This window comes from Gadus macrocephalus, chromosome 9 (genome assembly GCF_031168955.1).
Source record: "Gadus macrocephalus chromosome 9, ASM3116895v1".
NCBI classification, from domain to species: domain Eukaryota; kingdom Metazoa; phylum Chordata; class Actinopteri; order Gadiformes; family Gadidae; genus Gadus; species Gadus macrocephalus.
Genome location: NC_082390.1, coordinates 5,219,743 through 5,241,618, shown reverse-complemented (window position 1 = coordinate 5,241,618; position 21,876 = coordinate 5,219,743). Strand labels below are relative to the sequence as shown.

Below are 21,876 nucleotides of genomic sequence, written 5' to 3'. Positions count from 1 at the left end.
AAATGGCGGCGGTCACTGCAATATGCGTCACGACGAACAAGCCATACATCTCTTTCGATTTTTCATTCTCTAAAATGTGTAAAATTTGTGTCATCGTTGGCACAAGTTGCCACTACTTGTCCAGAATGCAGGTTCAACACTTGCGTTACATTGATGAAAAATGCTGGCAGGATAATATCGAGCCCAAAGAGAATATGTGGAACTCAAACACGTGGGATTATGTGGGATTCAAATACATTGCGGTATGCTGTCTTGGACCTCCTTCCCTCCATGTGAATGTATAGATTATAAGTATGCAGGCCTTGGAGCAATGACCATATAAATACAGCCTCCCTATTGGGATTATATTGGATCCTTAAATGACCATACACAGGGATCCTATATATTTAAATATTGTCACTTTTGTGAAAGACAATTTTACAATATATCTCCTGATCCAGGATTTCTCCTGCTGTACCGTCCCTGTGTCCCTGCTGGCGTTGGATCTCATCCTCGAAAGCGCCTTGCCTTCTCCTCTGTGTCGCCTGCACTGATGAAATATGAATAACTAAATATAAATAATGAAATAACTGGTGACAGTGGGTGGTGGAGTTTGTTCCACAGACCAGACATGAGCACATCGTCCCTTGGCCGCGCCGACGGCTGGTCCTTCTCCAGACGGTTGTGGCTGGAGGGTGGGATGGTGGTTGGGGTGAGCGCTAGCCTTTTAAAGTGTAACATCATCACCGTCTGATACTGGCTGCTGCTTCCTGGACCAGAGGTGCCTCAGAGCCTGTACAGCTTAGGCCTCAGCCTGATAGCAGGGGAGGGACAGACCGCGTTTTGGTTCAGATAACCGGGCCTCATCTTAGCAAGGGTTTAAGAGCACTGGTATCTCCACCAGAAGTGATGACGTGGAACTGATATTTGTGGAGGTTTTGGGTTGCTTTTTTATTTTTTTTCCAGGATGGGAATTAGCTTAGTGTTTTTGTTTTGTTTATTCTTGCTGTTTTTTTCATGAATATGTGTTTGTTTGCTGCGAACGTATGCATTTTTGAAAGTTGCTTTTGAAAGTAGTATATTTACAGGAGAGTAAAAACGACCAAGATACTGCTTGGCTTAGAATTGTCTGTGTTTATAAAATTGCTCTGAAAACTGCTCTTATATAATTGATTTGAAGGGATATACTGTACTATTCCATCTTGGGCGTTTTGGAATGGCGCGATGACAATTGAAGGTACAAAGTGTTCAGGGACACAAAGCTGAATTCTTGAACGCTTGAATGATCATTTCGGTGCATTACCTAAAAGGGAATGCTCAAGCCTCATTTCAATGAACAATCTCAGAGGGAAGCAATTACAATCTCCGTCTAGATTGTGAAACAATGTTTTCTCTGTGTGTGTGCTGGTGCTGCTTTGAGGTGGACGCATGTTGTCAAAAAAGGGAATCCTTAGTGATTAGGGCCTCAAGCAATATACAAGCATGGCTTGAGCTAAGATGAAAGCCACTTGTGCCAGTGGAAGAACGGGCCCTTCTGTCTTAATTCCAGCTACCACGGAGCTAAATACAAGCCTAGTGGGTCTGCTCAACACACACACACACGCACACACATGCAGAGCCGTTCCAGCTTCCAGAAAGCTCTATATTGATGGTGTTCACGGGAATAATGCAAGAAATAATGGCCCACTATAATCCCTAATATAAGTCATTACAGTAATAGCCTGTGTTCGAATGGGAAATCACAGTGAGTCATGCACCTACATTAACGTCACTGCATACTACGGGTGGCCAATGCTGCCACTGCTTATCATATTAATGAAGAATAATGGGCCAAAATGTCAAATTCACTCAAGGCAATGCAAAGGAGAAACTAGTCTGAAAGCTTTAAATAGGGCCTGAATATACAATAGTGTTTAATTTAGCAGCAGAAAGATTGTGTTGGTTTTAGTGTTACGCCCCTAAGCTGTTTTCAAGGTGAGTACACAGAATTTAACTTGCAATGAATGACTTAATTGTGTGTGGTTATTCAGCCAAGTTTGAAATTATGTGAGTGGTTAGGATAAATAAAGAGAAATCCGGGTCAGACGTTTAGCATTAATGGTCATTCATTATTATTGTCATTAATAATGCTGTTAATCTTTAATTGATGAGGAGATTCATAAATGCTTACCAAATATATTATGCAGCAAACCCTGAAATTGATTATTATGATGGAACTTTTGCTAATGCAGTGCAGAAAAAATAGTTTTATGTTCAACATGTATGGAAGACCTCAATCCAATATGAAGTGACCCATAAAAGTTTACTTAAATTCAAGCATGTTTTAATCTTTGTTGAGTCCCTTGGGAAGCTAAGTGCAGGCTTGTCTTGACGGATGTCTATACCCCTGGTATGGCAAGTCACACTTCCCTTGTTGATCTTTGGAAAGGTCTGAAAGGACTCCTCACTCACACGGCGTTACATGCTTCCTTTCACTTTTATAACATGTTCATACTAACCATCACACAGAAACCCATACACTTCTGGATCTTGAGTCTAGTGTCAGTGTAGTACTTTGAGAGCTGCTACAAATATGAGGGGTGTCTGAGTACCCCCCCCCCCCACACACCCTCCCATGTGTGTGAAAGCCACCCTTAGTTCGAATCATCTGCCTTATCCGGCCTTATCCGTACCTATTCCTGGATTTCGTCAAGATTGTTCTTCCACCCCATACCTCCTTGCTCTCAAAACAGACCGTGATTCAGCGGCGGCGCTATCAGAGCTCACACCCAGAGGAGTGTGGTACATTCTGGTTTGGCACAGCGAGATACCCTTTTGAACGCCCACCTCGGATTAGGAGAATGGATTACTTGTACACATTTTCCAAGCAGGAGTGTGTTTGGCACGCCGTTGTTTTGAACAGACACCAAATACCCAAGGTTTGGTGCTCTAAAAGTTCCAGTGTTTAAAAGCTTGCTGCGTTGTTTCTCGTGGACACATAGTCCTGGTCGACTGAGCACTGCATAATGCCAGCCGTGTTCCATGCCATCCCCTCTCCGGTCCAGTCCCTTCACCCCCAGAACCCCCGCTGCTTCTGGTCTGCACCCAGAATGTGTTTTGGGCCGCAGAGCAGGCGAGCAGAGGTCGGCCAACCACTGTCCAACCTCGTGTGATTTCACCGTCGTCTCTAAGACTCCTACAAGGGGCCGGAGTTGTTTTAGAATCAGGGTCAGAAGGGGTTTGCGAGACAGAACTTACTAGAAAACGATGAAAACGACCAAAAGAAGAATGTTGTTTGTTGGAGATACTCCTCTGGCTGTCTGTATATCACACATAATATGTGGCTATTGATATAAATAGTGGAGCAACGGTTGGGATTCGATTTAGTTCAGTTTAGTGCACACATTTCTATTTTTTAATGTGTATCCCAGCCCCCTGGGGCTAAGCGTAGGCCAACTATCCCAAATGTATCGCACAGCCCCCGGTAGAAGGAGAAACCACCAAACCAATCCTTTTTATAATGCCAATGCAATGATGAGCTGGCAGATGTAACCTCAGTTTGGCCTCAGGGTGACAGAAATCTTGCTGTTACTCAGATCCAAGAAGGCTTTCTCCTCCTCTCTGGGGTATAAAAAACCACAGTTTCAGAGTCCTTACAGAAACACCACCACAACAAACTCCCCTTTCAAAAGAGTCAAACAGTAAAGGCCAGCATCAGAAAGACATACCGGTACTTCTTTTGAAGTACTACACAGAGTAAAACCTTTCCATCTGTCTCAAAATGGAATCGACTGTTTGATATTAAGAAGATTCAGTCCTCCTCTGTAATCGCAGAAGTTTTCTGCTCGGAAATAATTTGGACAAAAAAATCAATTATCTCCCTACTTCATTCCCAGCAGGGGCCTTGATTTCCCATTGCATTCATCTGATTATACTCAAGTATCTCATTTGAATTCTGGCTTCTTTGAAGGTTATTTAAGTGGAAAAATCATTTGCCCCCTGTAAATTAACAGGCATATAATTACCGTAGGTGCATTTAAGAAGTTCATACTCAGAGGCTCTGAATATGGCTAGATGGTTATGAGCCCTTGCCCATAGCTGTGTTATATGGCTGTTGTTGTTTGAGCTGGTTGGGCACAGTGAGTTAGGACAATAGACGTATGGACGTAGCATCCATGGCGGAACCCATTGGGGAACACATGGCCGTTATGAAGCTGTACATTTGGCGTTATGGGCACTACTATTGTTTGAGGTTTTTGCCACAAGCAGTGGAAACAATCCATATTTTGGCTTCTACCAGGGCTTCACAAGAAGCTCCGGCTTCTTGGTTTAAACCAACCCACGTTATGGACCGTCTTGCTGATACGGATGCTGCTTTAGAGGCTGCTACAGCAGTTATCAGCTAATAGCCTTTGTTTGGGCTTGTTGACAACGATACGTTTGCTGCACTTTCAGGTCGGAAATATATTATTCAACCTTTGATGGAACAAAAGAAAACGCAGCATACTTAATCATTATCCCGCCAACACCCTGGGGCATCGCCAAACAAACACACCGACGCCACGACTCCTTTTTGTCCTCGCGTTGGCTTTGAATGGATGGAAAACGAGGGGTGTTACGTAGCGAGGAAAGAGCTCTGTTTGCTGGCGCCAACGCCCTTAAGATCCTCACACTTTACCTCTGAGCAGGTCGGTGGTGGTTTTAACGTTGGAGCCCCGCTGTTCTTGAATCGTGCCGATTGGAGCACGGCCTTAGACAAGTCGCGTCCAAGTGATAACACACCGGTCCAGGCATGGAGAGAAAAGTGGTGGCTTTGTGCGACAACACAGCCCTGTTGCTCTCTAGGGTACGGCCCCGGCTCAGCAGTAAACAGCGCTATGGCAACCGTGCTCCAACATGACCCTTTTGTTGTTACAGTGAGCATGATAATTATAGGATGTCTGCCTTCTACTCTGTGTCTTTTGTGCATAAGCGTAGTTTCCCCAGGACAACGGGAACGCGACGGGGGGGGGGGGTCACAGCTAGTGATGTGAGCATGTGCGGCTTCATTTGGGAGGTTTGATATGGAAAGTATATTGAGGTGATGGTGATCAAAGCCACCCCGAAAGTAGACCGGCATTCTTCTCTCCGATTGCTTGGAGAGGGAATGGAGGCAGTGCAACCGGGTAAACAGTTATTATTTTCATCAAAGTACGGCATTTTTGGTAATTGAAAGATGGCTGCGTGGCAGGGAATACAGAGAAATGAAAAATGGAACACATTTGATTGTGCGTTGGTGAAGCAAAGACGTATGTATGTGTGCCGTGCTGTGATGCATGTGTCTTGTGTGGCGCATGCATTAGTGTGCGTTGCTCATAACAAGCATGACAGTTTAATGACCGCTCTTGCATTTCTGCTATTTCAGTGGTCTTAAACACAGGGGGATCGGACAAATTACAGCCCCTGCAAATATTTGCTCGGTGAAGGCAATCTGGTTACGAAAAGCCTTTTCACACATCCCCCACATTATTTTTCAAACTTGAGAGCGAGAGAGACTTTACTAAACAGGAGGCTTTGGGGACATTTTCTACAATCAAAATGTTGAAGTGGTGCGAGCCATGCCACCGGTGTATGGTCATGTGAAATGGAAAACCGCATACAGTACTTAATCGTATGCTATGTCCGTACCGATCAAAACAACGTTCATCCCGCAGCTCCTCGTCCCACTAACGGAGGCAATTATTTCTTGTCGTGACCCCGGTTTGTTTTCCGACCTGTGGTCTACAGCTACATATCCATCTTTCCCTCCACTGTTTCTTCCCTCCAGGGCTATCAAATACTGTGCTTTATGAATGACAAATGATTGATGATATTGCAAAAGTAATGGCAGCCAGTTCAATCATGTTTACTCCCAACACATCCGTGGTTGTGGCACGTGCTTTGCTGTGCTGTCACTCAATCTTCGGTCCAGTTCTTTGCACATGATTGAACAATCTACCCGACCGCAGCTCATTAGGAAACTTACATTTTTTCCTTGTCACTCAGGGAAAGAAACGACAGTCTCTTATCTCTTTAATGCCTCGTTATTCAATGTTGTCAGACTAATGAAGGTTTAACCGAATTCTAACAAAAGTGCACGTTTTTGTCATTGCCCCAGATTTGTAATTTTGGAAAGGCTTTGTGACGTGTGGCTTATCCATGACAGAAATGTACACACACACACACACACACACACACACACACACACACACACACACACACACACACACACACACACACACACACACACAGCCACACACACGCGACCAATAACCTCCCACTACAACGCCCAATGCTGCCACTCCTTATTGCCGCCACCTTATTGGCTCACCACAGCACATCCCGCTCCTCCGAGCCAATGACAGTCATTCGATTACAGCTCTGAACCTCACAACACGGGCCCGGGATTCTAATGGGGCTCTGCAGCGTATCCCAGAGACGCTGTAATGCCATCAAACCGGCATAAACCCTGATTTATTTTCATAACAGTCAGAGAGGGTGGCCATCACACACAGGGAGTCGTAATGGGCACAATATTTGGATGCAAGCCCATCGTTAGAGCCCGGATATAAAAAATAATTTTGAAGCGAGTCGTCTACTTATTCATATGGAGTGGGAGTCTCTCCACTTAGGACTGCGATACCCCTGCTCCACTCGTGCCCACTCGTTCCTGTTTTTAACGGTGACTGATCACCGGCGCTCTGCATGGCCGTGGATCAGGAGCCGGGGCTGGCAACAAGAGTGAGCAACATTCTTTAAGATACATTTTTTTGGGTGCGCTCCGAGCTCAACACGCACGCCCGCACGCACGCCCGCACGCATGCACGCGCGCACGCACGCACGCACGCACACGCACGCACACACACACACGCACACATGCACGCGCGCACACACGCACACACACACACACATACCCAGGACGACCCAGCATGCAGAATGTCGTGAGTGAGTGAGCGGGGATCATAATAAAGCACCCACACGATCCTCTGTGGGAAAAGTGGAGGAAAAACCTAAGATCCCGAAGAAGGTCAAGCGGACCAGCCCCTCGGGGGCATTTCAGAATTAGAAGCAGCGCTCTTTCATACGGAGTCACTGCTGGGATGCATGGGGGAGACCGCAAGGCTGTCTGGGTGGTTCTCCTGACAACCTTGAAGCCTTCACACACAAAGGCCACAAACGGTCCCCAGTGAATCATAGCAGCATGTCATCTGTCACTGGGAAGGAGGAGCCTGGCAGCCACGTTTGTTTTCTAGCGTCAGCCTGGGCGACCAGTAGGCCCTTCACCACACTTTGGTGCGTGTGCCGTGTGTGTCATTCCTCTGACAGATCTAGGCCTCCAGTTCTGTTGTGATCTATTGTCCCCAGCCCTCCGTCCCCTCCCACTGCTGTTGTAAACAGCAGCCGAATGTAATTACTGCCTATTCTGGCGTTATGGTTGAGCAACGTTGATTCAAACCAACAAGTAAGAAAGAAAAGTGGTATTTTACAATAGAGGCCCCCCCCCCCCTCTTTGAAATCGATCTTGGGCTGTACTGCGCCATGGTCAGGGCAGGGCAGGACTGTCTTTGCATTGGTCTATTCATCTCAGCGTGGTCTTAGGCGTAAACAGTAGATGACCTGGCAGCCTCCAACTGTGTTGCATGCCTGCTCAGTGGTAGTCTATTGTAAGAGCTGCACAGAAATATTTTAGCAAAAATGTGTATGTGCTCATGCATATTTGTGTGTGTGTGTGTGTGTGTGTGTGTGTGTGTGTGTGTGTGTGTGTGTGTGTGTGTGTGTGTGTGTGTGTGTGTGTGTGAGAGACAGAGTGTGTGTTTGTGTGTGAGTGGGTGTGTGTGTGTGTGATTTGCTGTACATGTAAGGAAGCATGTGCACCATATATTAATAAAAGGCTTTAGTGCAAATCTATGTTCGTGCTTCAGAAGGCGTGGCTGCTTTCTTTTGTCTCGCTCTTGTACACGGTCCACTTGAGTCCCACGCTCATCACGAACAAGCCCCTCGCCTTCAATACCAACAACCACTTCAACGCAAACAACCTGGGCGTTCCATCGAGCAGAGGAAATCCTAGAACCGAGACAAAAGCTGTTTTGTTGTGGGAAACATGGCTGTGTGTGTTTGCTAGCATGTGGTGGTGGTGGTGGGGCTGGTTGTCGTGGGGCTCTGGTTATAGATTTGCCATGTGACAGAGCGTTAAAGCTTTAACCAAAAGCAGCAGCAGAAGAAGATGAAGAAGACGAGGAGGAGGAAGAGACGGGGGAGGAGGAGTGGGAGGGGGGTAGTTAGGAACAGCGCTCTAACAAGCCTCTGGGGACCCTACTGTGCCTGGTTCTCTGAAGAGGAAACCGCCTGGCACACGTGGGAAACATCTTGAGGAACCCAGTGGATGAAAGCGGCTCTGCTTGGTGATACACATGGTGCTCTGTACGCCCGGCCTCCCTGAAAGGGATTTTTTTGTGCATCTTTGAGGTGAGGTTCAACCAGCAAACGAAGAACAACCAAGCAAACCAACATGGCGGATGAATAGGGATGTAGACAGGTAGGCACCATTGTAGTTGACACCCTTGTGGAAACTCACTCAATAATTTAAACCAGAGAAGAAAAACACCGAAAATGTATTAATCTGAAGCAGGTGTACTTTTTTTACGGTGTTCTTTTTTTTTTATTCGATTTTATGGAGTATGTTGTCAACTGGCCTCTGAACGGCACGACTGAAGAGATTCCATCTGGCAGACAGAACAAAATGAAACGTCTATTCAGAGTCCTCTGAATGGAGCCTGGTGGAATAAAAATACTATTCTATTGATTTTTCCAGCTGGCTCCGATTACAATATGTATTTCATGCTATCAAATTTGTGTAAAGTGTGTGGCTCATTAAACTTTTTATGGCAACCTCTGTCAAATAAATGATCAGAGCATTCAGAATGTTGCTAACAAGTGCTATGTTTTCAATATTGCACTTAAATGCGAGCCATAAAATGCACGTTGAATCACTTGCACATCCCACACCTGCAAAATCCCACAATTATAAAGAAATGTTAATTTATAAAAGAATTTGAGACATTTTCACATACGTAAGGTCTAGATATTGATAGATTATCCATGCAGTCCATTTCAGGCATCCTTATCTAACACAGAAGAGCCATCACAAGTCAGATATGTACCCCCATCCCTCCTGAAATACCTGATCCCTCCAACCCCCAGGTCCTAAGGCTCCGGGCTCTCCACATGAAGCTTCCCAATCCTCCGCTAAATGGGTTGCTTGCAGCAATCTGGAGGGAAAACATCTTAATAAAACTTGCTCTTTACATTATTCTTAACTCTCTGAAGCAAATTGGAGAAACTGTTACTGGTGAAAAGTGTCCTTCAAAAGCTAACTGAATAATAAAAATGATCTATTGACATTATACTGTAGTGTACCATCTACTAAATACTTTTACTCAGACTTGACACGGTTTTGATTAAACATTAAGTTTGTTGATGATGAACTGGAAAAACTCAATAAACAGATTAAAAGAAAAAAGAAGAAAAATATGAATGAATATATTTACTTATATAATATATTTTTTCATTTCATGAAGCACCGGAAAAAAGCCAGGTGTAAAATGAGTGCATAAGTATATCGTAGCCAACAGGGCTCGTAGATACATTGCTACTGTCACAAATAAAAACTGTCACTTTTTACATTTCATAAGGAGACAGATCCATGCTATCTTTTTTCGAGAAGTCTCCTGCTTTGTTATAGCAGCCTGCAAGGTCACACAGTAGTTGAGGTGGGGCGTGGGCGATGTCACTTCGAAATATCATATAAATACTACCATAAGCAATTTAAGTTCAACAAGCCGGCATGTAGGTCGAGCAGCCCAGAGTGTGATGAAACCTGCTCTGTCATCTAATGTCTCTCTTACTCTCTCTCTCTCTCTCCCTCTCTCTCTCTCTCTCTCTCTCTCTCTCTGTCTCTCTCTCTCTCTGTCTTTCGCTGCCTCTCTCTCTCTCTGTCTCTCGCTGCCTCTTACTCTCTCTCTCTCTCTCTCTCTCTCCCTCTCCCTCTCTCTGTCTCTCGCTGCCTCTCTCTGCCTCTCTCTGTATCTCTCCGTCTCTATCTAGGTGGAGAGACACCGAGTGGCAGCCATGTGAGAGAGGAGCAGCGGGCGAGCAGACCAATGGCCACGTCCGACTAAGAGCAGAGCGGTGTCCCCCTCCCCCCCCTGCCCTCGCCCTCCCTCGCCCTCCCCCCACTCCCTCCCTCCCTCCCCTGAATGAGGTTGAGAAGATGACTCTCACCAGCAGACAGTCCTTCAATGTCCTGACGGTGGTGTTCCTCCTGCTGTCCAGCGCAGGTCTGTCCGCTGTCGCCTGACGTCTGTCTTATGTCCCTCATGGGTATTTCCGTCCGTCCATCCTTCAAAGTACACGGAGAGCACTTTTGTCCTTCACTTGGCAAAGTTAGTTTCCGCAAATTTTACTTCGGCAATTTAACTTTTGCTTATTTAACTTTTGCTAATTAATTGTTCACAACATTTTTGTCTTTTAATCTTGTTCGCTTCTTTTTTTTTGTGTGTCTGTGTATAAAGTTACGCTGTTTATTTTTGTGCGTGTTTAAGCTCTATCCCTTTTTGTTCTTCAAAACTACATTTTGATTTGCAATTCTCCTATTTATGTCCTTTTACGACTTTATGGTTAAATAAAGTTACATCAAATCAATACAAATCTGGAGGTGGCGGACGTGACACCAGTGGAATCACCAGCTGTTATTCACGCCTTATTGGGGAATCCTTCCGCAAGGTTGCTTGTTTTTATTAGTGGTTGTAAACATTTGGCTTGTCTAATGTCTACGACTCTATCCTCACGTCAGTGCTTTCCATTTAATGAACAAGATGGCTTTGTTTACGACACCGCCTTGACCGAAAACAGCTGTTTGTTTTTTTAGGTTTAGTTTTTTTGAAGCCTGACATTTTTTACTTCCCTTGTATCGATCTTATATGGTCCCTTCCACCTCAGCTAGTCAGGTGCCTTTGCTATTTTATCTGCATAGAAAGATGATTAATGGTACAAATCTAACAGGATCATACAGTTAATTGTCTCTCTTTGTTGGCTACCATGCCATTCTTTGGTGGTGGTCCACTGGTAGGGGAGGGACTAAGCCTAAGGTGAAGGCGATGCTAAGTTATCAATGTTTTCATGGTAATTAATACGGAGAGCTCATTTCAATAACAGACTATTAAATTCTAATGGCTAAAAAAATATGAGTACCAAAAGTGATCCAGTAGGTGTATTTCAACATGTGATGAGTGATCCAAAGTCTCAACACTCAACACTGATACAGTGAACATCCTCTCTCTCCCTCTCACTGTTCTTCTACTGTTGATTTGTTTGCGTGCTTCGTCTCCGTGTCGTCCTCCTCCTCTTGTTTCGTACTTCCTGTTCTGCAGGAACAGGCTGTCGATTAGATTTGTCTCAGGAAGGGGTAGAGCTAGTGTGTTGCACATGTCAATGAAAAAACCTCATTATCACCGGCCTGAACTCCATCTGTTTAGAAAGCCAATCTGCTCCGGTCTGACATTATTGAGGAAATAATACAACAACACTCACCTCCCTGTGGGTTGCTGGCATGAGACACGCGCTGAAATCTGCTTTTCTGAAGTGAGCTTTTGAAAGCTGCGCTGAAAAATACTACTCTAATGAGCGCAATCAACAACATCTTTCCCCAGCCTTTAATTACCGATCAGCAGGATTGTGTGCGAGTGTTTGTATGCAGAAGCATAGGCGATTGTGTGTCTTACTGTGTGGATGTTCGCACATGCACAAGTGAGTTTGTGTGTGTGTGCCTATGTGTTTAGTGTCGGATTAAATGTGCCTCTACACGCATGTTTGTGTTTAGACAAGTTGATGCAACAGGGTCAGGGTCTTGTTTTCCATACAGCTTCTTCCTGATTTGCTTTGAAGGTGTCAGTCAGCTGCTTTTTGAGTCAGCTGAGCCATACGTATAACTCTCTCTCTCCCCCCCCCCCCCCCCCCTCGCTACTGTTGATTCAATCTCTCTCTCCCCGTCTCTCGTCCGCATCTCTGACAGATGTGTAATTGGTGATTATCTGCTCAAGTCTCAGCTGCCACCGCAGATTTCTGTGGATTTAATCCCAGGGTTAAAGGAAAGCGTACGGTTGCCAACGATCCATATTCACTCTTTGTCCTGTTCTGGAGGTCCGGGGTGGACATTTGTGGAAGTCTGCCTTTTCATTTCCATGCACATTTCATGAGCTGATGTGCCAGGGCTGGCATCCAGACACAACCTCTGAATGAGATTTCTGTGGGTGTTTTGGATGGACGTTACGCTATACTAAATATTTAAAATACGGGTGAAATGATGCCGGTGCTGTTTAAAAAAATAAAAAAAGACTATGGAGGAGTTTGACAGAGCTTCCATTGCAACAGAAACTCAGATGTGGGGGAGGTGTCAGGGAGTGGAGATGGCCTGGGTTTGGGTGGTTTAACATGCAGGATTCATGACATAATCTGGCGCTGCACGCAGAACGTCACGGATCAAATAAATATTGAATAGGAAGTCGAGTGCTCTCATCATGTATAACCCATGCAATCCATTTTGTTATCGTTCCTCTCTGCGGCCTATATATACTGTATACCGTGCACGCTTACCGCGCACACCGGGAGATTGGGGTGTGAGTTGTAGTTGGAGTTGGAGTAGTGTAGGGGTTTTAATTACACACCCGGCCGTCTGTAAACACGGCCCTTGATTGCTGTGACTCCCGCTGAGTCATCACGCGATAGGGAGATAAAAGTTTAATTAAAGCGACAAGTGAAGTGGAACCGAGGCCTTCATTTATGTTTACGAGACTTTGAATATCTTTTTCGTACGTTTTTTTCCCCTCAATGTTTTTACTTTATAAGCACTTCACAGAGATACCGCTTGACATCTCCCCCCCCCCTCTCTCTCTCCCCTGTCACCACAGCTCTCTCGGCCCACTACCGCGTGTGCGAACCCTACTCCGACCTCAAGGGGCGCTACCACTTTGGCTTCCACTGTCCGCGCCTCTCGGACAACAAGACGTACATGTTCTGCTGCCACCACAACAACACCGCCTTCAAGTACTGCTGCAACGAGACCGAGTTCCAGACCGTCATGCAGATCAACCTCACCTCCACCACTGACGGCTACGCGCACAAGTAAGCAGCAGTAACCATGAGCTCATTCATAAAATCACAGAAATAATAATAATGTGGGGGCTATCCCAGAGCAACGGTCAATCAAGCAGAGGCAGAAGCCTTCTGTTAATAAAGTTGAAAAAATTCAAGTCAAATGTAGGTCAAGTCATTCGATTAATATTTTTATTCTTTGTATTCTTTTTGTATAAAGTTGCATTTGCTCTCATTGACAAACGTCCAATTCTGCCAAAATCCAATCCAAATATGAATTATGGAATGTGTTATAAAATAAGAGCACGCCGTACATGTTGTCCTCCCTCTGGCAAGTCGGATGGCGTTATACATGCGGAGCAGCGGATACACACAGACTGACAGACTGCTGTGAATTAACAGGGTCGGACTCAACACGAGGACGTTCATCTTGACAAGCAGCCGCAGTGGGCTTCAAAACACTGCAAAGTAGAGTCACTTCCCCTCTAGCATATTGTCCTCTGCTGTGGGAATCAGACGTCAGGACGACAGGGACTGGGCAGGCGTTGCACTCTAACCCTCTCTCACTCTCTCTCCGTGCAGCTACAGAGCGACCATGGCCAGAGTGAAGCCTTAGCACATGACCACTTCTCATGCTAACTACTCCAGCACATTCCCAAACCTACGATAACACAGCGTGACGAGCCTATGGCACGCCGTAGGCCTACGCCGAATCAACGCAACATACTCACTGGGTGTGGAACAGAACCACAAGGGGAGAGTTGGTGCGGGGTTGGGATTGAGCGAGGCAGCTGTGGTGCCGGCTGGTTGTTTAGCTGGGATACCGGAGGTGAGCTGACTCCTCTAATGGCAGGGTATCAGGGGTCGTTTCAGCGGAGCGTGACCCCGTCGGCGCGGCCATTTTCAGCGCCGCTCACTAGACAGTGAGGTGGGGATGTGCTGGTGTGCTCGATATTATCTGCCGGCACGGCCTCAAGTACAAGAAACCTCTTCCCCCACCCCCATGCCCAACCTCTGCGCTCTCACTTCGACTGGCTGTATCCCGGTCACCTTGTTAAAGTGTCAAATCCAAGGCTGATAAAAGCGTAATGGCAACAGACCTCGATCCGAAACGGAGCGGTTGTTGTTGTTGTGCCTCTCGTGAAATGAAGGCGCACCATGAAAGGCAAGGTAATTCCGGGGCTGATGTGTCACCCTGGCCCTGCTTTTCCTCCCTGGAAGTCGCCATGTTTACCGTTACGTAACGTTTGTTTAAGCCGGGGTGAGTGGTGAGGATAAATCATTCTGTCCCGCCTTATGGTGTCGTTGGCTGAAATAGCACTGCACATTTATCCCTGTGCACATAAGATAGGCTTCCCCCACACGAGCAGAGAGACACAAGGACCACTGTCACTCACTAGGCAAGGAAATATGCAAATTGGGTTTTGGAGTGGGATTTTTTTTGTGTGTTGGAGTGACGCTGATGTTTGAAATGTGTGGGATTTCATCAGATACGTATTGTCAGGCCACGTTTGTTTTTATCAAACTTAGTTCCAGTTTAAGTGTTCAACTGAAAGGGGGATTCGGACTGCATTTTTACTTTATATATACAGTCTGAGAACAGCTGACAAAATATTTTTTGAAGATCAAATCTTATATCATCTGTCATCGGAGCAAAGTAATATGTTTCACTCTGTAAAAGATCCTAATAGGACCAAAGCACTTGGGCCCCCCCCAAGACATTTACCACCTCTGGCTGCACATTCGCTGCTCCCTCACGTCTCTTAATAGGAACCTGCTTTGCGTGAATTTACCTTGTTTAAATTTATGAGCACAGGGCGAACTCAGGGCGATACTTAATGTGCGCCACATAAATCCTGGGGAAGCAGGTAATGAATGAGGGGAATTAGTCGAAAGTTGGTTGGGAAGTGGGAGAGAGGTGATTTAGGAGAGGCTACAGATAGAAAAGGTCCAAGGGAGACCGATTAACAGGACCCCAGCGTGAATGAAAGTCACCGTTTCACTCTGTCTTGATTAGAGCCAGCGGGGGTAATTATGTGTTTTTCTCCCCCACCTCCCCCCTCCTCCCTCCCCCCTTCTGCAGTAACTACACTGCCCTGGTGGGCGTGTGGATCTACGGCTTCTTCGTCATGGTGCTGCTGGCCCTGGACTTCCTGTACTACTCGGCCATCAACTACGAGCTGTGCCGGGTGTACCTGGAGAAGTGGGGCCTGGGGGGCCGCTGGCTGAAGAAGGCCCGCAGCCAGTGGCACCAGTCCATGCCGGTGGAGAGCGAGGCCCAGGCCGTGCCCATGATGCCGGCCCACTACCAGCCCCAGCAGAGCCTGAGGGGGGAGAGCCGCAGCCCCACGCTGCTGCCCTACAACACCTCCACCGCCTGGTGAGGCTCACCATGCCTGGCTCTCCCCCTCTCTGTATATCTCTCTCTCTCTCTCTCTCTCTCTCTCTCTCTCTCTCTCTCTCTCTCTCTCTCTCTCTCTCTCTCTCTCTCTCTCTCTCTCTCTCTCTCTCTCTCTCTCTCTCTCTCTCTCTCTCTCTCTCTCTCTCTCTCCGCCTCTCTCTGGGTCACGGCGACGCAGACTTCGACCGCTCTCCAGATATTGGCCCGTAATCCAATCGACTGCTGTCAGATTTGACAAAAAAGGCCGACCCCTTAATCCCGCCGCATTAAGACGGCGAGTCTGTGAATTGTTCGCTTGTGAAAAGAAGTGGGAGCTTTATTGCTGTGCGGAGGCAATTTCCATAACTTTGGTGGCAGGTGTCAGTGAAGGGCAGGCAGGGAGAGCGACTGGGGACCGGGCTGGAGTCGTGGAAACGCAGAAGCTCGCTCAAAAGGAGCCTCGTTCCAGATGCACTTTGACGTCTCAGGCACTTCTTTATTATTAAACTCGGCTTCTCCTTAAGGATGCCGTTCATTGTGTGTCTCGCTCTGTACTGTCTCAGTGAAGGGATGATGGCAGGGTAGGGGGAGATTGATGTATGGCTCGGCCGGTAATCAGGTAGCGTTCAATATGTTGTTGACCGTATTAAAACGTCGTTGACGATTCTCATCTCCTCCGCTCCGTTTTGCACTTCGTCTCGACTCTTAACGATTACATCACGTACCTCTTCTCAACACTGCCATTACCAGGAGACAGCTTGAAGCTTGTTAGACTGTTTGATTGTCTTTTTAAAATCAGATGTGTTTACTTGTGTTTCTTCTATTTGGTACTAATAGAATGAAGTTGTATTAAGTCGAATTAAATGAGCACATCTTGTGTGTGCTTGGGCGGTGTCAAGCTTTTGTGGATTCTGATCCACACTGAACATTCCGAGACACGTGGTAGCAGAGGCCCACATACTTTATGCATCACTTATACTGAATACAGATATATGTAATTTAGAAGCAGGTAGGTGTAAGCCATCTTGCTCTTGAATGCCTACAGGCTGTGGTCATCTGGGATCGAACACTCAGCACCATAACCCCTTTTTCGACGACTCAATTGGGCCTGCCATCATCTTGCCCACACACGCGTGACCAGACTGAATATTCAGACAAAGATGGATTTGATGGGAATATTATAATAAAAATGCCATCTGTCATGGGGTCATCTCGCCTCCCTCGATCACGTGACGTCTTTGTCACTCAACTGAGAATAGCCTGGCTAAACCCGCTGTTTAAGAGATCATTATTTTAACATCCTCCAGGAGCAGCTCATTACAGAGCTGTCATCAGCCAGGAAGCCAAGGCAAGGCACGAGCCAGGAGGTCCTACATTAAACTGATATTAGCACTGTCTGTGGTTGTCTTAGGAATCAATACAGAGACATTTTGGGATCCCAAATGTATACTTTAGTTTAGGAAAAACAAAGACAAGATTGGATGGTTGTGAGTTGTTTTTTTGTTGTTGTTGTTGTTGTTGTTGTTGTTGTTTTTTGATATATGTTGAATTGTCTTTGAGTGGTCAAGACTTAGAATCAACGGTCCGTTATGGCTCAAAGCAGACAAGGCCGGAGGAGAATCACCGTCCTGTCCGATAAGTTATAACAAAACCCCTTTCACAACGGAGAGCATCATTCAATCTTTCTGCACCACCCATCACTCACAGTGCATCACAAACAAACATCTGAACAACCGATCCAGATAAAAACCCAACACAGGTCCCGTTCGGTCAATTCATCACCCAGTCCTCGGCCACCTCTCACCAGCCCACTAGGGGTTAAACCCCTCGCCTCCCAAGACTCTCCATCCCAGCTATGATAATTTAATGAGGGCTGGGAGTGATATGACAAATGGGCTCTGCCAGCAAAGAGGAGGATGCTAGGGAGACAGAGCGGGTGAGCGAGAGAGTGGGGGAGAGATTGGGGGAGAGAGTGGGGGAGATCCGTAGGCTGTTATACTGGCGAAGAGTTACTTTGCTAAAAGCGGACGCCTCCACTGAGGCCACTTATTAGACATGAAGTCTGCTCCTGTTGGACGGACCCATCCATCTTGTGCGCGCCGGGCTGACCTGCAGCCTCAGTGGGAGCCAGTGAGGAGGTAGTGGAACCGGAGACCCAGGGACATGCAGAGGTTGTGTGAATGCCAGAGCCGGCTGGTCGTGCGGCGATGGCTGAGGTCTTAATGAGAGGAGCACTGGGACGTACTGGGATGGAATACTGTTTAGTTTTTTTTACCGTTTTTTTTTTACTGTTCAACGGTTTTAGTCATAAAACTCATGACTACGCAGAAGAATTGTTTTTAAGGTAGTGCTCATAACAAAACTGTTTTGGGTTAGTACGGATAGCCAAGCACAGAGTTGTGTTTTGTTTTCATCAACAATTATATTCAAACCTTCAATTAAAAATGTTCACAGGCTTACAACAGAAATGTGAAGAGAATGCCCTCTTTTAGAAGCAACTACTTTCTATTTACTATTTAGTCTTACACGCTTTTATCCCAAGCGACAGGGAGGCTGTGGATATGTAAATGACAGATGCGTGGGAGGAATCTCAATGACATGGATCAGGGAAACTTTCAAACAAATTCGTTCTCTAAGTGAAGAGAGAGACTCTCTAACTAACACACTCGCGAATTTCCCACAGTAAGAGGTTTTCTATCATGCAGACAAATCCTGTATATACACCTGTGGTCGGATGGCGAGGAATGGCTGCCCAATGGTCGAGCAACATACACAATACACTGCAGTAACTCCTGTCCCTGCTATGACAACCTATAGCAGGTTGACAAGCAAAGGGTTGACGTGTGTGTGTGTGCCTCCACCTGGTTCCACATCTGTTGAACGACTGTAAACAAACAATGGGGGCTGCAGCCCCAAAGTCCCAGGGAGAAGGCTCATTCTAATACACAGACGAGAAACATTGCACTCCTGCGGCAAAGCAGCAATGGATGAAAGATGGAGGATACCAACCTCACAGCTACTCCAATACCTCTCACAGCATGGACTTCTATTTAATAGTATAGTTATTTTCCAAGTGCATTGTTTGCCTCCTGGGAACTCAGTGTACCATGGTTCTATATGAGACGACGTGTCTGTGTGTGTGTGCGTCTGTTTGTCTGGGTCTGTGTGTGTGGGTGTGTCTGTGTGTGTGTGTGTGTGTCTCTTCAGAACTGCTGGGTTAAGTGTGGGCGACCTGGGAACCCGTTGTTATTTTCTTCATGGAGTCTTTATTAAAAAGTCTGCCACACAGGTTTCCTGTTTAGCTCTAAGAAACACAATAACAACTTTAATAACGGTCCCATCTTTGCAAAACAGTGTATGATCCATGTAGGAGATTGACTCCGCCAAGTCGGATTGTGTTACTTAACTGGATTGGAGGTTTGAATGGATTTCTGTATTCCCTCTCCCGCATTTGGTTGGAATGTCCAGGGCAGGACTTACATGATAACATTACGTGATGTTATTCATTCAACGTGGACACGAGTGTGATCCGAAACCACTCAAAAAGTGCTGATAAACAAGCAAACGACAGCCACCGCATACACTCTCTCCGAGGAACGGAGGAGATTTTTTGAAAGGTACCCCGTGGGCCTGGTGACACCGTAGCAAGAACGACAAGTCATGACATTTAATCATACGACAAAGGCCGAGTTCAAGCTGCTTTGAGAGCTGTGTGGCCTCAAAGAAAGGAGTCAACGCCGTATCTGCCATCTGCAGAAAGTTGGTTCAGACTCTTCTAAAGCGCCTCGTTTTAAGTACTGAAAGTTGGCAGCGCTGGAGCTCGCTGCCAACTTTCTCACACCCAGAGTTGATGAGTTGCTGGGCCGGCAGAGCTGAGCCACGGGGGCCCGTCAGCCGGCGGTGCTTCCACTCCCAGCTCGGTCGCTGACTCACCATCCGGCCCGTTAGCGAGCAGCGCGTCCTTCCGTGACCCGATCGATCTTGTCCCTGGGCTGCCGGTCTGCGGTAAAGAGCGCCCATCACTCTATTAGTGCCTGTCTTGTCTCATTTCCCCGCTCATGGCTCGACCTATTAAGCCTGGGACACACTGGAAGACTTTCACCAACCTAAGCCGCAGCTCAAAGTCTGGGCGAGACGCACATTTAATGGCAGGGTTTCACTTTGGCACAAGAACGCTGGTTACGACTATTTTGCGCAGACTATCCAGACTAGGGCAGACTCTGAGAAGTCTTGACTAGCAGTCATCAGGGGCACATTAGGTTTAAAATTGGGTGAATCTTCTGGTGTGTTGCCTGCTTAAAGGGGTCAGGGTAAGCTCACAGTCTATTCGGCTGCATCGGACAAGATGAAACATCTCTGCATGTCTTTTGTCCACGCGCGTGAACCTTTATTCCACATAATTGCATTTGTAGCCAATGCGTCTTGCTGAACTGTTAAAGAAGAATAGATCCAGGGACGCGGGAAATGGGGGTGCTTAGGGTGCTGCAGCACCCCCCCCCCCTGGCGGCCTCTGGCTGTAACTGCAAGTGAGAAGGTTTTATGAACAAATCAATACTTTTTTTTTTTTTTTATAATTTTATCATACATGATTTTTCATTTAATTATTGTCATCCACCCTTTTTATGATATTTATCATATTATCATTTCAATTTATTTAGAACATTATATAGACTCTCTCTCAGCACCCCCCCCCCCCCTTGGACTGACTTCCCGCGTCGCTGGTGTTACCCCCTATGTTTTATTCGATACTTTTCAACAGTGTTACCCCTTATGGGTTTTTCATGACCACAGAAATAAAAAACGACAGTGTTACCCCTTATGTTTTTATTCATGACGACCAATAAAAAACAACAGTGTTACCCCTTATGTTTTTTTTCATGACGACCAATAAAAAAAGGAACAGTGTTACCCCTTATGGTTTTTTTCGTGACTACCAAAGAAAAACGACAGTGTCACCCCTCATGTTTCATTTGATATTCGTCGTTTTTTATTGGTCGTCATGAAAAAAAACATAAGGGGTAACACTGTCGTTTTTTATTGGTCGTCATGAAAAAAAACGACAGTGTTACCCCTTGTTTTTTTCTTGATGACTGATAAAAAACGACAGTGTTACCCCTTATGTTTCATTTGATAAAAACGACAGTGTTACCCCTCATGTTTCACTTGATAAAAACGACAGTGTTACCCCTTGTGTTTTTTTTCATGACGACCAAAGAAAAACAACAGTGTCACCCCCTATGTTTTATTTGATAAATATCAACAGTGTTTTCCCCTTATATTTATTTCATGATGGCCGATAAAAAACGACAGAGTTACCCCTCATGTTTTTTCCATGTTGACCAATAAATAACAACAGTGGCACCCCTGTCGATGTTTTTGCAGGGATCGGAACATGAGCTGTTTAGAGTGTTAACCTCCGAACTTAACAATGCACCATCAAGACACCGGTTAAAGTCATCACAAAGGTTATACTTGACTTTATAATTCGCATGAAATAGAGAAAAGAAACTTCAAACAGAGGTGATCAACCGGACTTGAACCCCGGTCTCCAGGGGGTTAGGCAGAGTGCACCCCACTGCACCACTGAGGCGATGACAATACATAATAATCAATCATCAATAAAGAGGATATACATGACATTAAAATGTATGCGTGTATTTCTATTATTTCCCTTATGTTTTTTTTCATGACGACCAAAAAAAACAACAGTGTTACCCCCTTTATGTTTTTTTTCATGACGACCAATAAAAAACAACATGGTTACCCCTTATGTTTTTTTTCATGACGACCAATAAAAAACAACAGTGTTACCCCTTATGTTTTTTTTCATGACGACCAATAAAAAAAGGAACAGTGTTACCCCTTATGTTTTTTTTCATGACGACCAATAAAAAAAGGAACAGTGTTACCCCTTATGGTTTTTTTCGTGACTACCAAAGAAAAACGACAGTGTCACCCCTCATGTTTCATTTGATAAAAACAACAGTGTTACACTGTCGTTTTTTATTGGCCGTCATGAAAAAAAACATAAGGGGTAACACTGTCGTTTTTATTGGTCGTCATGAAAAAAAACATAAGGGGTAAGACCGCTGTTTTTTATTGGTCGTCATGAAATAAACATAAGGGGTAACACTGTCGATATTTATCAAATAAAACATAGGGGGTAACACTGTTGTTTTTCTTTGGTCGTCATGAAAAAAACCACAAGGGGTAACACTGTCGTTTTTTATTGGTCGTCATGAAAAAAAACGACAGTGTTACCCCTTGTTTTTTTCATGATGACTGATAAAAAACGACAGTGTTACCCCTTATATTTTATTTGACAAAGACAACAGTGTTACCCCTTATGTTTTTTTTCATGACGACCAATA

General features: G+C 45.6%; 1 protein-coding gene across 2 annotated transcripts in view; it reads left to right on the top strand.

The window, feature by feature from the left end:
• shisal1b (shisa like 1b) overlaps positions 1–21,876 on the top strand; it is a 36,943-nt gene that overhangs the window by 6,118 nt on the left and 8,949 nt on the right. The window contains exons 2-4 of one of the 2 annotated variants that reach the window (XM_060060399.1): positions 10,081–10,313; positions 12,942–13,155; positions 15,209–15,509. In XM_060060399.1, the coding sequence (XP_059916382.1) occupies positions 10,247–10,313; positions 12,942–13,155; positions 15,209–15,509 (582 nt within the window). In that variant the 5' untranslated portion in view covers positions 10,081–10,246. Of the gene's footprint in view, positions 1–10,080; positions 10,314–12,941; positions 13,156–15,208; positions 15,510–21,876 lie in introns of those variants that run through there. The other variant, XM_060060398.1, reaches the window with a different exon arrangement.